Source organism: Cydia fagiglandana, chromosome 8, assembly GCF_963556715.1.
Source record: "Cydia fagiglandana chromosome 8, ilCydFagi1.1, whole genome shotgun sequence".
Lineage (NCBI taxonomy): Eukaryota > Metazoa > Arthropoda > Insecta > Lepidoptera > Tortricidae > Cydia > Cydia fagiglandana.
The window spans coordinates 7,438,850-7,459,489 of NC_085939.1; the positions used below are offsets into that span (position 1 = coordinate 7,438,850).

Genomic DNA, 20,640 nt, shown 5'->3' on the forward strand with positions numbered 1-20,640 from the left:
AACGTAGAACCAAAGTAGGTGCCTATATTTTAATTATGACAGGATTATTCTTATATTGAGAGCATCATTAAGTTTGCGTCTGCCTGTTAAGTCTGGGGCTAGTAGTTGACGAGACGGTGACCAAATAACACATAATGACGAAGCCTTATTGGACTTTTGGAATAGAAAAAGAATTTGGCTATGATTGTCAACATTTCTTTTTTCAGGGGTCATTCGTAAGCATACTTTGAGACACTCTGGGAAAGTGTTTGGAGCTGCTAGCACGGCTGCAACTGCTATTGCCTCAACGACCGTAAACTCTGCCAAAGCCTTAGGAAATTCCATTGGTATTACTACAACCTCTGCTCCCATCACGATTCCGACAACGAGTAAGTTTTGTGTTACATTACTTATTATTCGTTTACTAATACACTAATGTTGTACTTGTGAATCGTTCGCAATCATATTAAAATCTGCATGTTACATGTCAATAAAATGCGTTTTAAACTAATTTTCAGCGACCACTCTCTCACCATATTTGGGCGGGTTTAACATTGGTGGTTTTCCTTCGAAATCGAAAATAATCGATACCATTAAGAGTACTATAGGGTACGATAATGGGATGGTTTATGGTCGCGAACAAGACGCTTGGCCCAACGATAATCCTTTCACAACGACTACACATGCGCCACTGGTTGATGAGAAAGTGACTCAATCTCAGTCGGCAATGTTAGAAGTGTACCAAGGGTTTTACTCGTCGACCTTCAAACCGATTGTCAGCACTATGGTGCAGAGTTCGACCCCTGGTTCGTACTTCACGAGCAGGGACGAATGGGGTAACAATGTCGAAACCTACCGCGTTGACGAACCGCCTCACTCGCCAGGTTTGTCGGAGTGTCGTTTTGAACTTCACGTTTCCGTTCGTCGCTGATGCACTTTTTATTTGCCGTTGCCTGAAATGTTTAGTGCCATCCATCAGATTCTATTATGTATAGTAGGTTGTCTAGTGTTTCCTTAGGAAATCGTCTTAGGTATATTTTGTTACTTTTTTCATAATATCACCTTTTGTGCATGTTTGTTGTTTACGTATGTGACCAAAAACTAAGATTCTGACGAAATGCAGAAAACTGTAGTTCTCTGCAGGGTCTTAGCTATTTTAGTCTCATTTAGAATTAATGTTTAGTTCGTAAGTAAATCCCAACCTAGAACGTATTTTACGCCTTGTTAAATATAATAAATATATTGTAACTGTATAATATTATTGTTCAATGATGATGCTAATTGCAATCAATATGTTTTCAGCGAACAACTCTTCGGAAGTGTTCGAGTCTTTATACAACCTGCAACCGCAAGCGCTGATCGCCAACATCGATAATACCACAGTATGCGGCCGAATCCCAATTATGGGAACCATCGTTACAGACTCCGCTCCTTACCTTTACCCGTTCATCATCGAGTACTCTTTGATCGGGGCCGCCGTTATCTACGTCATGTGGAAGCACATTGGCCGCTATCCTAGGTAACTTAATTATTTACCATTAGAAGCATGTTGTAACCGAAACGCAACCTAACGTTTTGATTGACCAACCTAAATCACAATTTTTATTATTCCAAGTAGTTGTCACTGTCCATTATCTGCCGGTTTTACATCATATGTTTGGCTATAGCATTAACCTGACTCATATTTACACCACGAATGCTTTCACTAAATCTTATCACCCTCATCAGCTAACTAACACTAATAAAAGCCCCTGTCTAATGATTGGCCCCTTGATTAATTACTACTAGTTACAACTAAGTTGTTACCAGTTGTAACAGTTCTAAGAAAAAAATGCGTCCAAAGTTAAAACGGCCGGTTTTGTTTTGAGTTCCTAGATCGACGAATCCAGCAACATATAAACTAGTCTGATGTATTCAAAAGGAACTTAAATACAAAATACAGTACGTGACGGTCTCCTTTTATAAATATAATATACTTCGTTAAATTTAAATAATCACGCTTATTTAGCAGTGGCGCTAGTGTGCACGTTGAAGGGCTCTTAACTACAGGAAATTATTTTTCTCTGTTGTTACCACTGGGAACGCGTGAGATAATAAAAATCTCAGTTGAATACCACTGGTAACAACTTGGTGGTAACTAATGGGAATAACCCGGCCGCTCAAACCTTGAAGACAGTGACTTTTAAATAGAAATTGAAGCCAATGATTGTATTTTAAGGGGCCGGTCATTGGGTGATTTGTTCTCCAGTAATGTTTAGATTTGAAGTAAAACCGGCAGTTAGTGTCGAGATTAAGTACTGACGGGTACGCGTTTGGTTGCAGCGTGGCCAACGACGAAGATCTGGAAAGACGTCTGGAAGCTGTTCTCTCCCGCAGGGCGGCAGCACTGGCAGCAGCTCAGCGTGGAAACCGCGTCGACTGCGCCGGAGCTTCCAAGGGCCTCTTCTGTGGACTGCTGCTATTGGTTGCTTCCCTCATCTGCTTGATTCTTTTCTTCGTGCTCATTAGACACCAAGAGCTGAAGCGCATCTCGATCTATTTGGCTGATGTATCCCATTGCGCTCTGATGGTTTTATCTATATTGGCGATCTTAATCGGATTTATACGGTAAGTTTCATGTTTTTTGTTACACAAATTATAAAGTAGTAGTACGTTATTTCTGCATAAAATTAGAACAGTTTTATTCAAATGTGGTATCTTTTATAAATATAATACTTTTCTAATCATATCACTTTGTTTGACAAATATGTGACGTTCCACGACAAAAGGTACCTTATGGCGGCTGGCGCTTACGTCGCATAGCGCCGCAATAATATTGGAGCGGTATTAATAATAGCGTAAGCGCCAACCGCCATAAGGAACCTTTACCCGTGGGAGGTCACATATAATATATACTTATAGAACGGTTAGTAAAAACCTAGATTACCTTAGTTGCATTTGTTTTACCTTCTTTCCAACTAGGTAGTTACCTATTCTAATTTTAGTTAGATTTTATTAATTTTAACTTTTTTGTTATTCACTTATTTAGTTTGTTGTTTTCTCCCATCCTACCCCTCTCCATGCTCCAATTTTGGTCTTTATTTATTACCTTCATTGCTAACCTTCACCACGATACTGTGTGATCTTTACCCCTCAATCATTTACCATACTTGGTTGTCCCTGTAACGACCAGTGGTCGAGTAATGAGATGGAGCAATACCCCCTCCTACACCGAACCTCTCCGCAGGGTGCAATCGCTGAAGTTCCGCTCCGAAGAACAATCAGACTTGAATGACATCCTGCTGCGCGTGTCTGCCTTCGGTCTCTTCGTGTACGCCGTATTCAGTGTCATCGCTGGTGGGATGGGAGCTTTCACCCATGAGCCGAATTTGCTCGTCATGATTACTGGATGCTTAAGTGTGCTTCAGGTAAATATTTTTACTGTAGGTATCTACTCCTAATTATTTCTGTATGCATGTTGACTTTTTTCGTGGTACATATAAGTATGTAAATAAAATTGATAGTAATTAACACGCGGTCCCAAGTAACACAACGTAGCTGAATATTGTTTGAATAATAGAGCATGCCGTACTTAATGCTGAATAAGGTAGCTGTATAACAGCTGAATAAGCGCTAATACAGACGTTATACAGAAGGTTTGGGCGCAAAGTGGGCAATGCCCACGCCGCTTATTTCTGAATAACAGTAATGTAATAGCTATATAAGTGTGTGCCCACACATTGAATCGCTGAATAACACTTGTAAAGAGGCTGTCAAAAGCTTATATACCGCTTTTAAACCAAAGTTATCCAGCTTTGTACACAATGAATCAGTTATTCACACGTTATGAAGCTTTTGGTTCCAAAGTGCATTTTTACAGAAAATATATTCAGATATTTGTGTTAAATCAATGATTTGTCTTCCATTTTAATTTGTGAACTCGTGTCAAAGTGTAGTTTCTGCAGTGAAAACTTACAAAATAAGGAGGACATCACCCATATATTTATTTGATGTTTACATAACTTCAATTTCATTGCGCATGCGACTTTACTGTTAATATATATATGCATTTTATTTAAAATTTTAAAGCGCCGCGTAAATAATGCACCGTTTCAAAAGTAAATATAGAAAATTTACTACTCCACATTTAAATTTGTAATTTTTCTGCGGGGTTTAGATGTTTTAGTGATAGAAAATGTACTTTAACAAGTTATGCTACGATAAAACTAGTTTTATAAATGAATAAAATGGGTTTTTCAGTTCATTTTCAATTCCTATATAATTGTAGAGGTTAGAAAGTGAGCAACCGTAATGGCGTCCGACTGTGCTGAATATAAGCTGCTGTCACAGCTATTATTGTGCTAATTTCTGAATAAGCATTCACATTATTCGCGTTACTAAGCAACATGTTAGATAATAATGGTCTTAACACAGCAAGTTTTGAATAACATCAGTATAATAGTAATTGTTTTCTCAATCTTAAAGCCTATTAGGGTTCTATACACAAATAGTAAAAACCACATAGATCCTCACTACTTTGATGATAAAACATTATAGGTATGTATTGAATATTGCCCATGTTACATGGGCAATATTCAATCCTACTTCCCACTAATATTATAAACGCGATATAATATATAAGTTATATGATAAATCTGGGGGCACGGCAGTTTACACAGTTATTTTTTCCGTTATCAGTTCCGACAAATATGTAGTAAGTAAAGGTAACGCAAAGATGTAGGACGTGAGTACGAAGATGTATATAGTATGAGTATGGTATGGTTACGAGTATGGTATGAATATGAATATGGTATAGGTGCGAAGGTGAGGGTATATCATTCATTCATTCATATTAGTAGCGGGTATCACGGGTATGAGTACAATTAAGTTAGTTTGATATGGGCAGTATTGTTTAGGTATGAGTACGAGTATAGTGTGGGATGGGTATGAGTAGACCCACTTGAAAACTAAAAACAGTCTGTTCAAAATCGACAGGAGAATCGATTTCGCTATGAGGGTGATTATTTTATTTTTCTCATACCCAGTCCAGTCTACAACTTTTTAATGCAACAATATGAATAACTAGCATTTGACACATTGTTTGCCAACTAACAACAACCTTAAATGGGGATTGGTAAACTTTATCTCGTTGCAGTAAGGTATGAAAATGGTCAGTTAACAGTGTTTACGATGGTAACTAGCAATTGTTTTACGTCATTAAAAGTAGAGATGCAACGGATAGTTGTTTGGCCGGATACCGGATATCCGGCCTGGACACTGGCTGAATATCCGGTATCCGGCCGCCGGATATTCGGCCGGCGGAACTATACCTACATTTCGGTTTTTCAGGTGCGCGCATTCTGCAGGTTTGACCTGTTTCCTAGTAAACGTTCGCGCGGACTCATTTCTAGGTTCGAAATGAGTGCGCGTGCAAGTCAGTGGAATGATTAAATTGTTTTAAAATAATAAACAAGTACGATTATGACCGTGTCTGTTTCTTAAATCCAATTTGTTTACTCCGAAATCATGCAATGTTACTATCCGGTATCCGGCCGAATAGAAGGTCACTATCCGGTATCCGGCCGGATAGTAAAATTGTGGCCGGATAGGCCGGATAGTAACCGGATATCCGGTGCATCTCTAATTAAAAGGACAATGCATCTTGTGTAAAATAACCAATCGAAGAGAATTGTTAAGAAAACTAAACCTCGATTTTTTAAATAATGGTAGGATTAAAGAATATGCGTATTTATTCTTGATGCGTTCAAAATAAAATAAAAACACGCTCAAGCTCAAAGCAATCAGACTCAAGTAGCGCTGTTGACCGTGTATAAAGCTACGGAACCCTCTCCACTGCGCACTTGTTGATACTAAGCAGTAGTTTGAATAGCGCTTCTCATTGCGTTCATTTTGCAGCTTTTAGCAAGAAAATATAGTATATGTGTACTAAAATCGCTATAACTTAAGTATAAGTGTTGTTTTAGTATTTATTATTCAGACGTTATTTCAATAAAAGCCATAATTAACCCATATATGCAGCTACTGAATAACAAATAATATGTGGATTTTATTACAGCTTCCAGTAATAGCGTCCACCTTTATTCAAAAACTAGGGTTAAAACAGAAACTGCAACCGCTTTTATACAGTTGAAAGTCTTCACCGACGCTTCTTTTCAGCATTTAGTAGCCACTATCACATTTTTCTTAATATTGTCTGCTTAAAATCATACAACACAGAATATATACAGCTAATTGCTGCTAATGCTGCTATTATGCAGCTTTTAGTAACCACAAATGCTTTAAGCTGAATAATGTCTGAGTAACTGTGTAAGAAATAAGTATTATTCAGCTTTAATATGCAAAACCGATACTATGCAAAATTTATTCAGCATTTATTGGTATAAAGGCCCCACTAGGCCCACATATTTTCTTATTCCGAATTTAGTAATTTCCACCGCATTTACACAAAATTTATGCAATCTTAATTTGAATAAGATGATAATTTTACTCTATTATCCTGCTTGTGTGTTACTTGGGGTAGCTCCCTATATCGGGTGATAAATATCAAGATCAATAAAATTCCATTTATAGCTACGAGTGTAATAATCTTCACTAGATCGCCGGTCTATACTAGTCTACAGTAGTCCTCCACTTTTGGTTTTTCGGCAATTAAATTAAGTAGGTACTGGAAAACAATATATTTCACCCTCTTCCTCCTTGCGTCGATACCCCAATACTTTGGATGCCCCACCAGGCCATCAGCTTCTCCAGTAGGTACGATAATCCGCAATCTCATCGTTCTCGACAGCATGAATTCCTTCGGCAACTTTAATGTTAAGTGTGGTTAGTCCAACTCATTGGGCTCGGCCCTTTAGCTCTTTTTTGTAGACTTTGATTTCAGCCGGATTTGCGGACTAATTGCCTTTCAATGATAATTGCAGGTGGTGCTCCAACTATTGTTCATCGCCGACGTGTCCCGCCGCCGCGTGCACCTTCCTGAGCAGGAGCGTAGCAAGCCGGCGCGCCAGGCCGTCACCTTCCTGCTCATCTGCAACGTTACCATGTGGCTCATCTACACTTTTGAGGCACAGAAAGTACTGGCCAATCCCGTAAGTATATTTTTTTAAGGATACAGACCTGCATATAAGCATTATCATTAATTACTCAATTTTGGCTCAATTCTAGACACAATACAATTACTTATTACGAGTTACTCATTTATAAGTTAACGCGCTTAAGCCAGCAACTGACGCAGTGAGGTTGTGTGCAATCCGACATATGCTGGATGAAGACCCTCTAAAATTGGATTGAAACATTTCGAGCGTTTAGTCGACTTAACGTGTCTGTAGAATAATAAAATAATAAAGTTTAGTAGTTACATTAAATGTTCCAAATTTACAGTTCACTTTTTTTTCATGTTGTTCTTCAAATGATTATTATCGATTCCAGGTTCAACTGGACTTTTATGGCTACGTGGCATGGTCCCTGGTTCAACGCTTCACTCTGCCACTTTGCATCTTCCACCGTTTCCACTCAGCTGTAACTCTAGCAGAGATATGGAAGACCAGCTACAAAGCGCGCCTGGAGTGAGCGCCAGAACTTACACCAATGAGCGTAATGGGTCTCGCAAAATGAGGGTTTCTTACATAACTTTCCATAACTCAAAACCAGGCATTACTAACATGAGTTAAGCAGATGTTTCAAAATGTTGAACCCTCGATACAGTATAAGGAATGTACAAGTGAGAATCCAATCGTCAACAACGTCCTGAAATATACTGGGAAACCACTGATTACGTCCTTATCCGGGACAGCAATTATGTAGTTAGAACGGAATAAATTTTATTGTTATCAGAATCATCCCGCAGATTAAAATTCTCAATTTTAGAATCGTATGAAGAATTTTGCGAAGCTTACAAACTCTTTATTACTGTAGAGTTAAACTAATTGCTATCCCGGCGCAAATAAACAGATGTTGAAGGTGAAAATACCTAGAAAGGGTTTTTTATAAATCGTTTATTTGAACATTTTAGCAGTTTTTTCGGATTTTTTTTACATTCCATATAAGTTACAGATCATAATAAAATTAGGTTTCTTCGAAGACTGACTGTGGAGACTAACGCGACCAAACATTTTTTACAATTTGCATTGCCTACAATATTTTTCTTTTGTAGGTACGCACGTTAATACAAATTGCTCATTTTTCGAATTCATATCTTGCGGTTTCTAAAATTTAAATAAAAAAACTTTTTTACTAAATAATAAGTAAAATTGATTGATCGAAACAAGATACATAATTATGCAATTTATCCCAGTTGTGAAAAGATCCCTCCTTTGTTAGAATAATTTATGTGCCATAATTTTAGGATTAAGGCTCAATTAAAATTTGACAATATTTTACATTTTACCTTCATTCATATTTTGAAAGTATTTCTTACCTAAGTGAGCAAACATTTTTTTTATATTATATCGTTTAGTTCAGAATTTCCAATTCTTTCGATGACGTGCCGCGTTTGTGAAGTCGTAACAATTTAGATATTAAAAATAATATTAACTGCTATATTAAAGTTTCAGAAGATTTATTAGCCAACATAATAGATTACCTTGATCAGATTATTTGATGTAAGCGAGTAGAAGTATATCGGAAGTTTAATATAAAAATTTCGGAATATTTATAATCGTAAGCCGGTAGTGACTAGTGGGAAGTATGTACTTAATTTTAGGAGTACATACAGATAGTAATGTACTTTTTTCAGCTGCAGTAAACTGCTTTATACGGATGATTTTGGGTAGCTTTGTAATATGATTCAAGTAGACATTTTTATTGCAAGGGGCCATGTGTAATGTGACAAATCCACCCTGTAATTAAGTATGCCCATTGGATCATAATTGAAACACCAATATTCAATAATGATGAAATGTACAAACTTCCAAATGCCCTTTTCCGGAAATGGTCTCGATAAAGCAAACAGTCAGGTGAAAGAGGAAATCTAAATTACCTTCTTAACGCTCTGGTCTTTTTGTACATTTATACCTGATTTTTCAACTCTTTTAACAGTATATGGACCCATTTCTGGGTTCGACATGTCATCAGAAACCATTTCTTCTACACTTGACTGTCATAAGAAGGCAATGGTACATGCACGTACAAAATGGCTGAACAACGGCCTTGTTGCATTAAAAATGATCACTGCAGATATTTTCGTAACGATCTTTGTGTGCAATCTATTTTTATAGGCTTACTAATTTTACATACGATATTAGATGATGATGTTGAATACGAAACGCGTCGTTTATACGTGATATCAGTTCGATGTTATGGATTTTGTATAAAATAGTTAATAATTTATTTATTTATAACACATTTATTAACTTTGTAAATTAACTTAAGGTAAACGTAAACCTAATCACTATAAGATCTGGGAGTGTGTGTGCGAAGCGGCGTGGTGTGTATCTAGTTAGTTTTCGAATGGTTTTATTATATTTTAATGTTAAAGTAAAGTTCGTAATTTATTACTAATGCTAAGTAAGTTGAACTGTGAGCCCCTCAGATAATTCCCTGAAAGCTTTGGCCTCTGTCAGAGTTTGCGAGCTCAGTGCAACACGAGAGCTAGGCTTGTCTCATCACTGCCGATATTTTAACACTAGGACCTTTGATAAATCTATACTATTATCTACTTATCAACTCGTTCAATTTTGTAGGTGATATTTACTGTGTACCTAAATGTTTGAAACAGAAGATGCCGACGTATATACGTTAGGTTAGGATTAACATTGTAATCGAACCCACACGTGGATACTCAATCAGTGTTGAATACCTAGATACCAAAAATTAAAATTTGGAAATTCTACTTTATAGTATATGAGTAAAAATAAATGTCTATTGAATAAAATAAAATAATATATGTGATCGTAAGTTTTATTTTTAGTCCTCTATGTTAAACTAAACTAAGACTGCAATCGTGAGGCTTAATACATTATGCACATCTACGCCCCCCCCCCCCCCACATCTGGCGTCTTTCGAGCGTCGGCGTCTACAATTGTATGGCCGACGTCGACGCAACGTCGACGCAGCGTCGACGCAACTGCGCAGCGACGTCATTTTCCATAGCGCTGGACCGACGCCGACAGACGCTGACGCTCGAAAGACGCCAGATGTGGGGGGGGCCTACTTCTCAAGAATTATTTCGATCCTGCATGTACCTTAAGGGGACGAGGCTTTCCCTGAAAACAAACTATGAGGCATAAATATTACATCGAGAGCGTAGGGACAAGTATATTACCTTGTGGCACTTCCAAAGCTTTCTGAATTAAGAATTTGAATTCAGTAAGATATTCCGGACGTGTGAGACATGAAAAGGGTCTTCCGTATTTTGCCTTCTATGTTGTAGCTACTCATGATAAGCTATTGGTTGGAAACATTTACCTACACTGTTTTACACAAACCACCAAAAATGATGAATCCACATACTTACCTTTTTATAGTTACTCTGGCGACGGCGGCTATGTATTACCTACGCTGATTTGATCACACACAAATTTAAATGTGTTCACCGGGCCCGGCGTAAGTGTCGTTGTGTTAGAATTGGTTTACCACTATTTGAATATAAATCAGAGTTGTTTATGCGCCGAAAACTTTTTCAATCCGTCATTATTGCAACCGAAACCCAAAACTGCCCGGATTGGTTGATTTGAACGCGCGTTCTTTGCGCGACTGCGCAGTGTGTTTTTTATTGGTGTTGCCATGACACAGGCAATGGATTTCAAAATTGAGAAAAGAGGATCGTTTGAAACATAGATTTATAATATATAGAGATACCTTCTCAGCGAGCTGTCACTGTTGCCACTTTTGTTTAGTGTACAATTGACAATGTGGCCCACCTTGCTGTAGCCATGTCGATAAAGTCATATCGATAAACTATCGACATTTCTTGCAATTTTAATTTTACTTCAAAGGTTTAACGATACCTAAAATGAACAAAAACGCTTTTATTCTTTATTGTGGTTATCAGATCACAATTTTATCGTCACGCCCCAGAAGGGAACCAAGGGAAAGTTCAGATATTTAATTAAAATACATAAATACCTACTAAAATATGTGTTCCGCAATAATGGAATTATTTTATTAAATTCTAATATATTTATTATTCATTAGCATTTCAATTATGTTTATGTTTAACGAAGATATTGAAGCTTCAATTAATAGCTATTTCATTCCGCTTTGTAGCGTTTATCGATATATAACATGATTAAAATCAACTTTTCACATCCCTAAAAGAGCACACATACACGTATTTACGCACACATACACAGCCTTGATGCACCAAAAAAGGCAACACTTTGATTTGAAGTTCATCTTGTCAACAGTATGGTCACAAAAGAGATAGGTACAGAAATCAATCTACATACAAAGCGCGCTCGAGCAACGCACACATAGACACTGCTCACGGACACGATATCTCGGACCAGTTGGGACCACGTTGGGACCAGTGCGAGCGCGAGTGCCATCCGCTTGAGACCCGCGTCTGTGAACTTTTTTATGCAATAATGGAGAAACAAAACAAAAAGTTATTATAACTGTACAGTGGACGGTTGTTTAAATTCAACATTAACCGGTGAATTGTCGTTTTTTAAGCTACCAGTGGTTTCAGAGAGAATGCGTATGCGAATTTATTACATTGTACAATATAATATCGTGCTTTTCGCCAATCTCTAAATCATCGCAAGATATTTTCTGTGGCAAACTTGTAATATAACAATGACATTAAAATGAAAATACCTATTTGAGTTATTAATGTTATTATTAATTTATATTTCCATTCTTCCCGTTTCATCCTCAACAATAAATCAAACAACTAGATACGAGATACGATACGATGGATACGAGTGCCACTACCACGATAGTTTTTTGTGCATAAGTCATAGTTCGCAACAATCGCAACCCTAGAGCGACCGCCGAGCGTAGGTATGAAAAGTAAAGTACATACATGTGATTGACTTCTGTACTTATCTATTTTGTGGTATGGTTGTCCTTTTTTAACAAACGGCATTTTTAAAAGAGCGAGGAGAGAGAAATGATACTAGTTTCTGCGCCGTCAAAGAGAACAGAAAACGTTGGGGCCTTGTACAGAGATGATGATTGATGATATTGATGAATGGAAACATGTAAAGCATGTCAAGCATGTGGGACTACCGCGAAAATCGAAAACTTTGAGGCCTCTACAGACCTTGCAACAGATTGCACGCATTATTGGTAAAGCCAGTCCAGTGATTTTAATATTGTCGCATTGCGTATGTTTTGTCCCTCACGGAGGCACGCGCACACCACTTTCTATTCACTTTCTATCATCTTTCTACCTTGAATGGAAACATACACAGCCTGACTGCACCAAAAAAGGCAAAACTGATTAAATTTGAAGTTCATCTTGTCAACATATGGTTGTCCTTTTTTGACAAATGGCATTTTTAAAAGAGCGAGGAGAGAGAAGTGATACTAGTTGCTGCGCCGTCAAAGTGAACAGACAACGTTGGGGCCTTGGTGCTCGATAAAAAAGCGCCGCGCTTAAAAAACCCCTTCGCGTGAATACATATAATGGTTATCCATTTGTGTCATTCAAACGCTTTTTTAACGCACGTCGAAAACGAAAAAGCTGCCGTGCGAACAGGGCCTTAGAGGCCCTAAGTTTGACAATTTGACAATGACAGTGACAGTGACAGCCACGCATTTCAGCCTGTTGGTGGCCCGAATCGAATATATCTTCAGATTTTCCTTATCGTAACGCAAATAACAACGAGCTGGGTTACGCTGGGTATTCCCTTTGGAATTCACAGTATCATGTGGACCCGGGGTAAGGGCGATAAAAAATTATAACAAGATTTCTCAACGACGTGCGAAGAATGAGTAATATCAATGGTGATATCATAGTACTTCATTGTTTGCATCATTAATTCAGTGATTATTGCCATCTTCAATTTATTTCTTAGTTTGTTTTATAAGAACGATGTTATTACGTTGTGCGGCGTTGTTTTTGTTTCTAAATGTTGTGAGGACATCTGAGGTGCCTGGTGTGAGTAAGGATTTTGTGAGTGATGTTAACGCGCGATACTCGTTGTGGCCGTCGTTTCATCATGGAATTAGATTGATGACCATACATAAGCGCGAGGTGGAGGCGCAAACGACACCGAAGCCTGAAGTACCCGCTGGCCAAGCTGTGGCACAGGTTAATTCAGATATTGGAATCCAGGGCCCTAGTGAAGGGCAATCTGCCGCCCAGAGCAAAGCTAAGATTGCCGTGATTCCTGGTCTGCCCCCTCAGTCTACTGATAAGCCTCAGTCTCCTGATATTGTCTCTGAATCATCTCTGTTGGTGAAACCTTCTGTGTCTCCAAGTAATGTAACCAAAAATGATAAGGATGGAAAAAAAGAAGAAACAGGTTTGTAAAGTGGTATATTTACTAGTTGCAATGTGCAGTAGCATGTTTTATTTTTAATGTCATTTGCATGTATGGTTATGGAAGTTTATGACACTGATCAAAATATGGTTACAATTCATATTTAAAAATTAAACATTCAGTCAGCTTTTTGATACTGTTTTCCTATACAAAACAAGGCATTGCTTATAAGGGCCACTTGCACCATTCACTAACCCGGGGTTAACCGTTAAACCTGGAGCGATCATGGTTACCAGTACAATTTGACACTGAGTTAGCAGTTTAAACGGTTGACCCTATGTTAGTGGGATGGTGCAAGTGGTGCTAAGTCTAGTTCGAACAAAAAATAAGCTTATTACCATACACAGCGGGAAGAAAATTATAAAATTATATTAAGTTAAAATTTGTTAAATTTTTTCCCGCCACTTATCAACTTGCTCCCACGGTGTACAGAATAATTGTAGGGTTGACTAATTTACAAGATGTACAAGTCATACTTTTTATATATACAATTACTATGCCAATTATTAGTACAGCGAAAAGTTAATTATCAATGTGTTTACATTTCAGTGCACAAACCTGATAAGGCAAACACAACAAGTGATAATTCAACCAGTATAGGTGATGATAAAACAAGAGTACATAACACAACAGCTACGGAACCACCTAAAATCAACCTAAGTGATCCTGGAGTCATCAAAAGGGCTGCTATAGTGTTTGGTGGATTTGCTCTGCTGGCTACGGCTTACTACTTCATAATATACAGGTAAAAAATACAATCTGATTGTAGTTTTTAGTTTAGTTTGGCCATTACCAACTTTAGCGAGAGGTGAGACTGAGTCTTAGATTTCAAATGCAAAAAAATATGTCAATTTTCCCAGACTATGACAGTATTTAATGGAATACCTCTCAGAACCCTCAAAAGGCAGAACATCTGATTATGGCTGAAACAGCCGATTGCAGATAAAAAGAAGAGGAAAAAAAACAAAAGAAAGTTTTCCCAGTCACTTTATAAAATTCCTCTTGTATGGCCCCTGGATAGGGTCTAAACTAGGACAAGTATGGGGTAACCCAGATGGATGGCAGCCCCCACTCGAGGCAGATATTAAGTAGTTGAATACTAAGAAATCTACATGACATTAAAGCTCTCCAAAAGCCTTTACATGTTGGATCTATATCCCCACGTAAGCCCATCAAAAGACCGGGATTTGTAAGCCTGTGAAATAAAAATGTACTAGAATATATTACTTACTCAACGGAACATTGAGGCTGGCATCAATACTATCAATAGTAAAGTTTTGTAATATTTACTATTAATTTGAACCTAAAATGAGACGGAATGTTTAGTTGTTTGATGGTAGATACAAACATCACGTATAAATGAAATAGGAGGACCCCAACCCATAGCTGTAAATAGAAAAAATAGTAAAATTGGATGTTATCTCTCCTTTTTAGGGTTCCGTACCCAAAGGGTAAAACGGGACCCTATTACTAAGACTTCGCTGTCCGTCCGTCCGTCCGTCCGTCTGTCTGTCACCAGGCTGTATCTCACGAACTGTGATAGCTAGACAGTTGAAATTTTCACAGATGATGTATTTCTGTTGCCGCTATAACAATAAATACTAAAAACAGAATAAACTAAAGATTTAAATGGGGCTCCCATACAACAAACGTGATTTTTGACCAAAGTTAAGCAACGTCGGGAGTGGTCAGTACTTGGATGGGTGACCGTTTTCTTTTTGCTTTTTTTTTTGTTTTTTTTGTTTTTTTTTTTTTGCAATATGGTACGGAACCCTTAGTGCGCGAGTCCGACTCGCACTTGCCCGGTTTTAGTGTTCCGTACAAAATTTTGTTCACGGAACACTTATGGGATCACTTCGGTCTTGCAAATCAGTTAAATGCGCTTTTCTCAGAGACCGTTTCACGTATTTTGGTTATATCATATGTGAATTTAATTTTGCAAATTTATGTTTCCAGGAAAAAAGCCAACACCAGTGACGCTAAAAATACACACAGCTCAATTGATCCAAATCAATTCCGCTATGGTGTTCTACAATCGGAAGACAACAGAAGTAATATGGAGTTATCCAGGGTGCCGCTGACAATGGAATCAGATGAGGATGACGATGAAGATTTGGAAATATTTGACCTAGGGCAGAAGAAAAAGTCACTATCATATATCAACTTAGAACAACATGATGAAGATATTGTCTTAAATGACTCGAGAAGTATAGATATGGAGAATATCCTTGTGGACATTGATGACACGAATACGGACACTCTGATTAACTGGTCAGGCAATGGTAGTAAGTCAGTATTATAATAAGTGTCTAGATACCATGCTCTGAAACATTTATTTTATTTTTTTATTGATTTATTCATATAAAATATGTGTAAAATACTTAGAAAAGATTACTGAGAATTAAATTCTTAATAGGGACAAACGCAAATTTTATATGAATCAACATGAAAATTGTTGCATTTAAGAGGATCTTATTGATAAATTGTTTACGATTGTAATTACACAGGATGTAACTGTACGTCTAATTTGTAATTTGAATATGTTTAAGAGCCTAACTGCTGAGCAGAGGCCTCTTGTTAAGGGAATAACAACCTTATAATTTGTAATATAGGGTATACTGTTGAATGATTGTGTAGATAACGTTCAGTCTGCTACTTATTACATCAAGGCCATGGCTTTGAAATCTAATGAGACTCAATAAGTGGCTTGCTTGCCGTAGCAGCAAATTATTTGGTGGCATCAGTACAATAGTTTCAAGACTGTTCGTATTTAGTCATACTTGATAACAACGCGTGTAATTAGCCGGATTGTGTCGTCGTATTCATGACCTTGTATTCGCTTTGAGGATATTATGTCTGTGTTTACTTCGTTTCGCGTGAAATGAAGCAAACTTGGCGCCGTTTTTCATAAAACTCGTTGCTAAGGAAGCATTCCGCACTACCCGTATTTAGTAAGATCAGTATGCCTCCTCGGAATGAGAGATATAAAGCTGGAAACTCGTATACACCTTCGTTATGATGTATTAAATAATTTAGGTACGATCATAACGAAGGTGTATACGAGTTTCCAGCGTTATATCTCTCATTCCGAGGTTGACCCCCTTTTTAGGCTTAAGATGACTGGCCTATAGCAAGATATGCTAAATAACACATATTTTCGATCAAAAGCGTATTAAAAACATGAGGTGGCATAAATATCGTTTCTCCTTTTTTACAAATGAACTTACTAGGGACAGTGGTGGGTTATTGCATTTATATATTCACTATTTGCATATTCTAGTAATGAACACAAAAGTGAAAATACTGTTGTTTTAGTGGATTATTATTAATAATAGATAAGATGGTGTTAAAAAGCTGGACCGACTCTGCAAGTTTATCTAATACCAACTTGAAAGCATCATTTGGCCCTTAGGGGTATATTCCAACGGTCCAATGCGTATTTTGTCTCACATTTTGCTTAATGAGAGAGTGAGATGCAATGACATTGGACCAAGATATTGGACAGACGGAATACCACCCTTAAAGGCCTGATTTAGACGATGTGTGAACTCGCATGCGATATTAGTCACATTGCGGACTGTTGGTTACGTCCAATTCAACCGACCGATCAAAACCGCAATGTAATGACTAATGAAACTCTGATGCGAGTTCTCGCATCGTCTAAATGAGCCCTTAGGCATGTCTGTCAATGCTTCGGTGCACCAGAACCAAATGTTAAGGTTGTGTTCAAAAATTTCTAAATAATGTTAATTTATTGGCGTGGAAAGAACCTGAGACATGTTGATAAGTTATTGTGGATCTCAGCTCGTTGGTTTTTTTATGTTACATTTTAATATAAGATTATCTATTCATTTTTTTTAAAGTTCAATCTAGACAGCTTCTGATAGGAAATAATAATGATACTGTTTAACCTCAGTCACACAATGCTTGATGCAATTTTGCACCCGATAAAAACTAAGCGATGAAAGATCATTCGTCTATTTGCCTCCCTGTCGTTCAAGACAAACAGACGAACATACGATATGTTGATCTGGTGACATATCTACCTTACGATATCTGGTGACATAGCTCCCTCCGATTTTCGTTACATAAACTGAACCTATAAGTTTATTTCGTTTAAAAGTGATAAACATTAGTTAGATTATCGGGACTAAGTAGGGATACTTGTTTGCACTTGTTTGAAGTTCCTACAGTTGAATGTGATTATTTCAATAACTATAAACTATGTAACAAAGTTATTAACGCATTTAACCTGTTTACTTTTTTATAGATTGGCTACTTGTTGATTGACTCTTGGAAAGCTCATGATTTTTAAAACAAATAATTTTAGACTCTAGGTATATCTACCTACTCAAATCCCTTTATAGTTTGCACCGCGGTTCTAAAGTAAGACAAATGCACATTCTATTACTTACCTACTTTTACATACCTACTTAACATTCAATAAAAAATATTTTTAATCTAAATGTGACGTTCTCAGTCACAAGTTACCACATCGTCGCTTGCCATAAGGACGCTCTGAGAGGTTATTGGTATAAAGATACAAGCACATTTTGTCTTTATGGTGAGCTAGCTACAAAGTGGTACCTTTTGATTGAGAACGTCACAAATGATTTTTATGGTGTAATGGATATGCCTATAATTAAATAAGGCCTAAGTTATCTTGGGTAAACTACCTAATGGTTGGCCTTCATAGGACTATCCTCTATTTTTGTTAGAAAGCCTGCCGGCGTATTATGGATGGCTTTATCCAGCTTTATCCAGTAGTAAAATAACTGTCACTTTTTAACACCATGGGATAGAAAGTGACGGACAACGTTTTATCACACTGTCACATAGACAAGAACGACCATCATATCCATACTGGACTGCTGCCTTGAAATAAGGTTAAAGGTTAAACATTAGTTTAATTTACCGTAATTAATGTAAGATTATTGTTGAAGGCCTTTCATTAGTTAAGTTACACAGGTAGTACAACAATTTTAATTTAGAGCAAAATGAAACATGCCATTTTAAATGCAGTTACTAATTCTATAAGTACGTCAGGTACGTACCTAACTACCTACTTACATATATAAGATGAAACTGTAAAGGCTAATTTGCTGTGTTCCCTATGTTTGCATATTATTGATTAAATACCATTGCTTGTGCACCGAATAAGTGCATGTGTACCTACTTTTATATGAATACCAAATTATAATTATTTTGTAATTTTTTTTAGATATTGCCTCGTTTGGTTATTATTTCTAAATGTTTAAAAGTGCCATGTGTCAATATATTTAAAAAAAAACGCAATTGATTGTGAAACACACGCCCGTTACTCTCAGATTAGGTACTCTTTATAATCCTCGATACGTCATACGAGTTGTTCTGTTGTGCATTACTTGTGTACAAGCGACATTAATAAAGTTGAACTAGTTATTAGCCTTTTGGACGCCAGTGACCGATATATCAGCACCGCATGTCCAACGTCCAACGCCACAGACGAATTATCGGTCACAGAACACAGAGCAACATAGACCTACGTTCATATGCATAAAGTTGAAATTCAGTTTTGACACTTCGGTGACGTGGCGTCCGAGTGACATCTTTTGTGTTTGACACGGCATTGAAAAGGTTAAAAAAGTGCCAAAATATAAAAAAAAAAAATTTATAAGCACTACAATATCACTTATTCGGGCATGACACACGCATGGCAAAAAATAAATATTTTAGTTTTGGCACTTTCTTCTATAGAATGGTTTAAGTCTGCCACCTGGCCCCCCCGAGCTGGTCTCTCGGATTCCTCCTATGGTTACAATGTTATAAGATGTCCGGATTGTAGAAGAAACTCTTACTTACATAAGTAACAATAAAGACAACTATTAATTGAATAATCAATCAATATGTACTTTGTAGTTGTTATTATGAGCATAGCATACGTATCGTAAATTTAATAGCATTTTTGGTGCAGCGGGGTGGTGTTAACGGAATTGGTATAGATAATTCCAACTGAAATGGTACGGTCAGCCAAGAAAGTAGTTTACCACTTTTCGACTCTATCAATCAGATGATAGAGTCGAAAACTGGTAGACCACTTTCCTGGCTGACTGTACATTAAGGTTAAGTTAACGTAATTAACGCTAATTTATCATTAGATTTATCATTAGGGTTGAAATTGTTTATAGGTACCAATTCCTTTAACCCGGACCCGGGTATGTCCTTAAACTACGTCCAAGACCACCGGTGGACGGGCAGCAGCGTCCCTCAAATTCGGTGTACTCGACTGCGATCGCCAACCCGCCTGCCAAGCGTGGCGATTATGGCATACACCCCCCATCATGCAGAATGGAGGTCCAAGGGGGAGGCCTATGTTCAGCAGTGGACGTCGTATGGCTGAAATCATGAATTCCTTTAACACCACTCCGCTGCACCGAAAATGTTACAAATTTTACGATATTGATTATTAGGTACTTTGTACTTAATACATACTTAAAAGGTTAACCGTACCGCACTTACATGATTCTCAGTTCTCTAGATCTAAATGGACCCATCACTTCTAAGCTTTGGACTGTGATAGTAGACAAGAGAGTATTTATACTAATGATAAATGTATATTTTTTGGAATATCGGTGTTTGTTTTCAAGTGATATCGGAAAGTATTGGCTCTCTGTCTCACTAAAAACTTATTTAATGTGCGCTTTGTTAAGTGTAAACCTTGTTTCTCTAATAAAAGTTATATTAAAAAGGTAATCTTTTAATTAGTCATAATATAATTGTGTCGCTTAACTTCGAACTCTGGTAAATCCATTCGATCCTCTCAGCAAATATCTACCCTATTACCTTTTTTACTAATACCAAAATCGCATAAGTACCTAATCTGACAGATGGATTTACCCGAGTATGAAGTTCAGGGACTCAATTCTGGACCACTTTGGACAGTGCTAGATTGTTTTATTCCATCAGATGATGAAAGACTGATAAATTGATGAGAGTTTAAATGTTGTTCTACTTAGTCAAAGTGGCCCGAATTTAAATTGATTTACTGCAGTTACCTAAATATATAGAGAGCTTTCTGCGGAGTATGGTCAACGATTTCAAGACTAACGAAACTAGACAATTACCTACTTTACTATAGGTACTACATATATGTAACACTTTAAACTCTCGCGTTTTGTACACATATTTAATTACACAAACGGGTCTACCGCGATATAATTTCATTGTTTTTACCTTTAATTCATTGTTCATT

The 20,640-nt window shown here is 37.2% G+C and overlaps 2 protein-coding genes across 8 annotated transcripts in view; both read left to right on the forward strand.

The window, feature by feature from the left end:
- Positions 1-9,867, forward strand: part of LOC134666593 (proton channel OtopLc-like) — a 48,610-nt gene extending 38,743 nt beyond the window's left edge. For 5 of the 7 annotated variants that reach the window (XM_063523801.1, XM_063523800.1, XM_063523802.1 and 2 more), the window contains 6 exons: positions 207-368; positions 1,282-1,498; positions 2,302-2,586; positions 3,152-3,386; positions 6,900-7,067; positions 7,408-9,867. In XM_063523801.1, coding sequence (XP_063379871.1) covers positions 207-368; positions 1,282-1,498; positions 2,302-2,586; positions 3,152-3,386; positions 6,900-7,067; positions 7,408-7,548 — 1,208 coding nt within the window. In that variant the 3' untranslated portion in view covers positions 7,549-9,867. The remainder of the gene's footprint in view (positions 1-206; positions 369-1,281; positions 1,499-2,301; positions 2,587-3,151; positions 3,387-6,899; positions 7,068-7,407) is intronic. The other 2 variants (XM_063523803.1, XM_063523804.1) reach the window with 2 other exon arrangements.
- A 2,812-nt stretch (positions 9,868-12,679) lies between these two features.
- LOC134666611 (uncharacterized) lies at positions 12,680-20,141 on the forward strand. The gene is made up of 3 exons (XM_063523827.1): positions 12,680-13,391; positions 13,959-14,154; positions 15,366-20,141. Exons 1-3 carry the CDS (start codon positions 12,959-12,961, stop codon positions 15,709-15,711), a joined length of 975 nt encoding a protein of 324 aa, XP_063379897.1. The 5' UTR covers positions 12,680-12,958; the 3' UTR covers positions 15,712-20,141.
- The last annotated feature ends 499 nt before the right edge of the window (positions 20,142-20,640 follow it).

Coding starts and splice junctions, on each gene's coding strand:
- LOC134666611 (XM_063523827.1), top strand. CDS start 12,959: ATGTTATTACGTTGTGCGGCGTTGTTTTTGTTTCTAAATGTTGTGAGG. Junction 13,392..13,958: donor TGGAAAAAAAGAAGAAACAG/GTTTGTAAAGTG, acceptor TTTACATTTCAG/TGCACAAACCTGATAAGGCA. Junction 14,155..15,365: donor TACTACTTCATAATATACAG/GTAAAAAATACA, acceptor TTATGTTTCCAG/GAAAAAAGCCAACACCAGTG.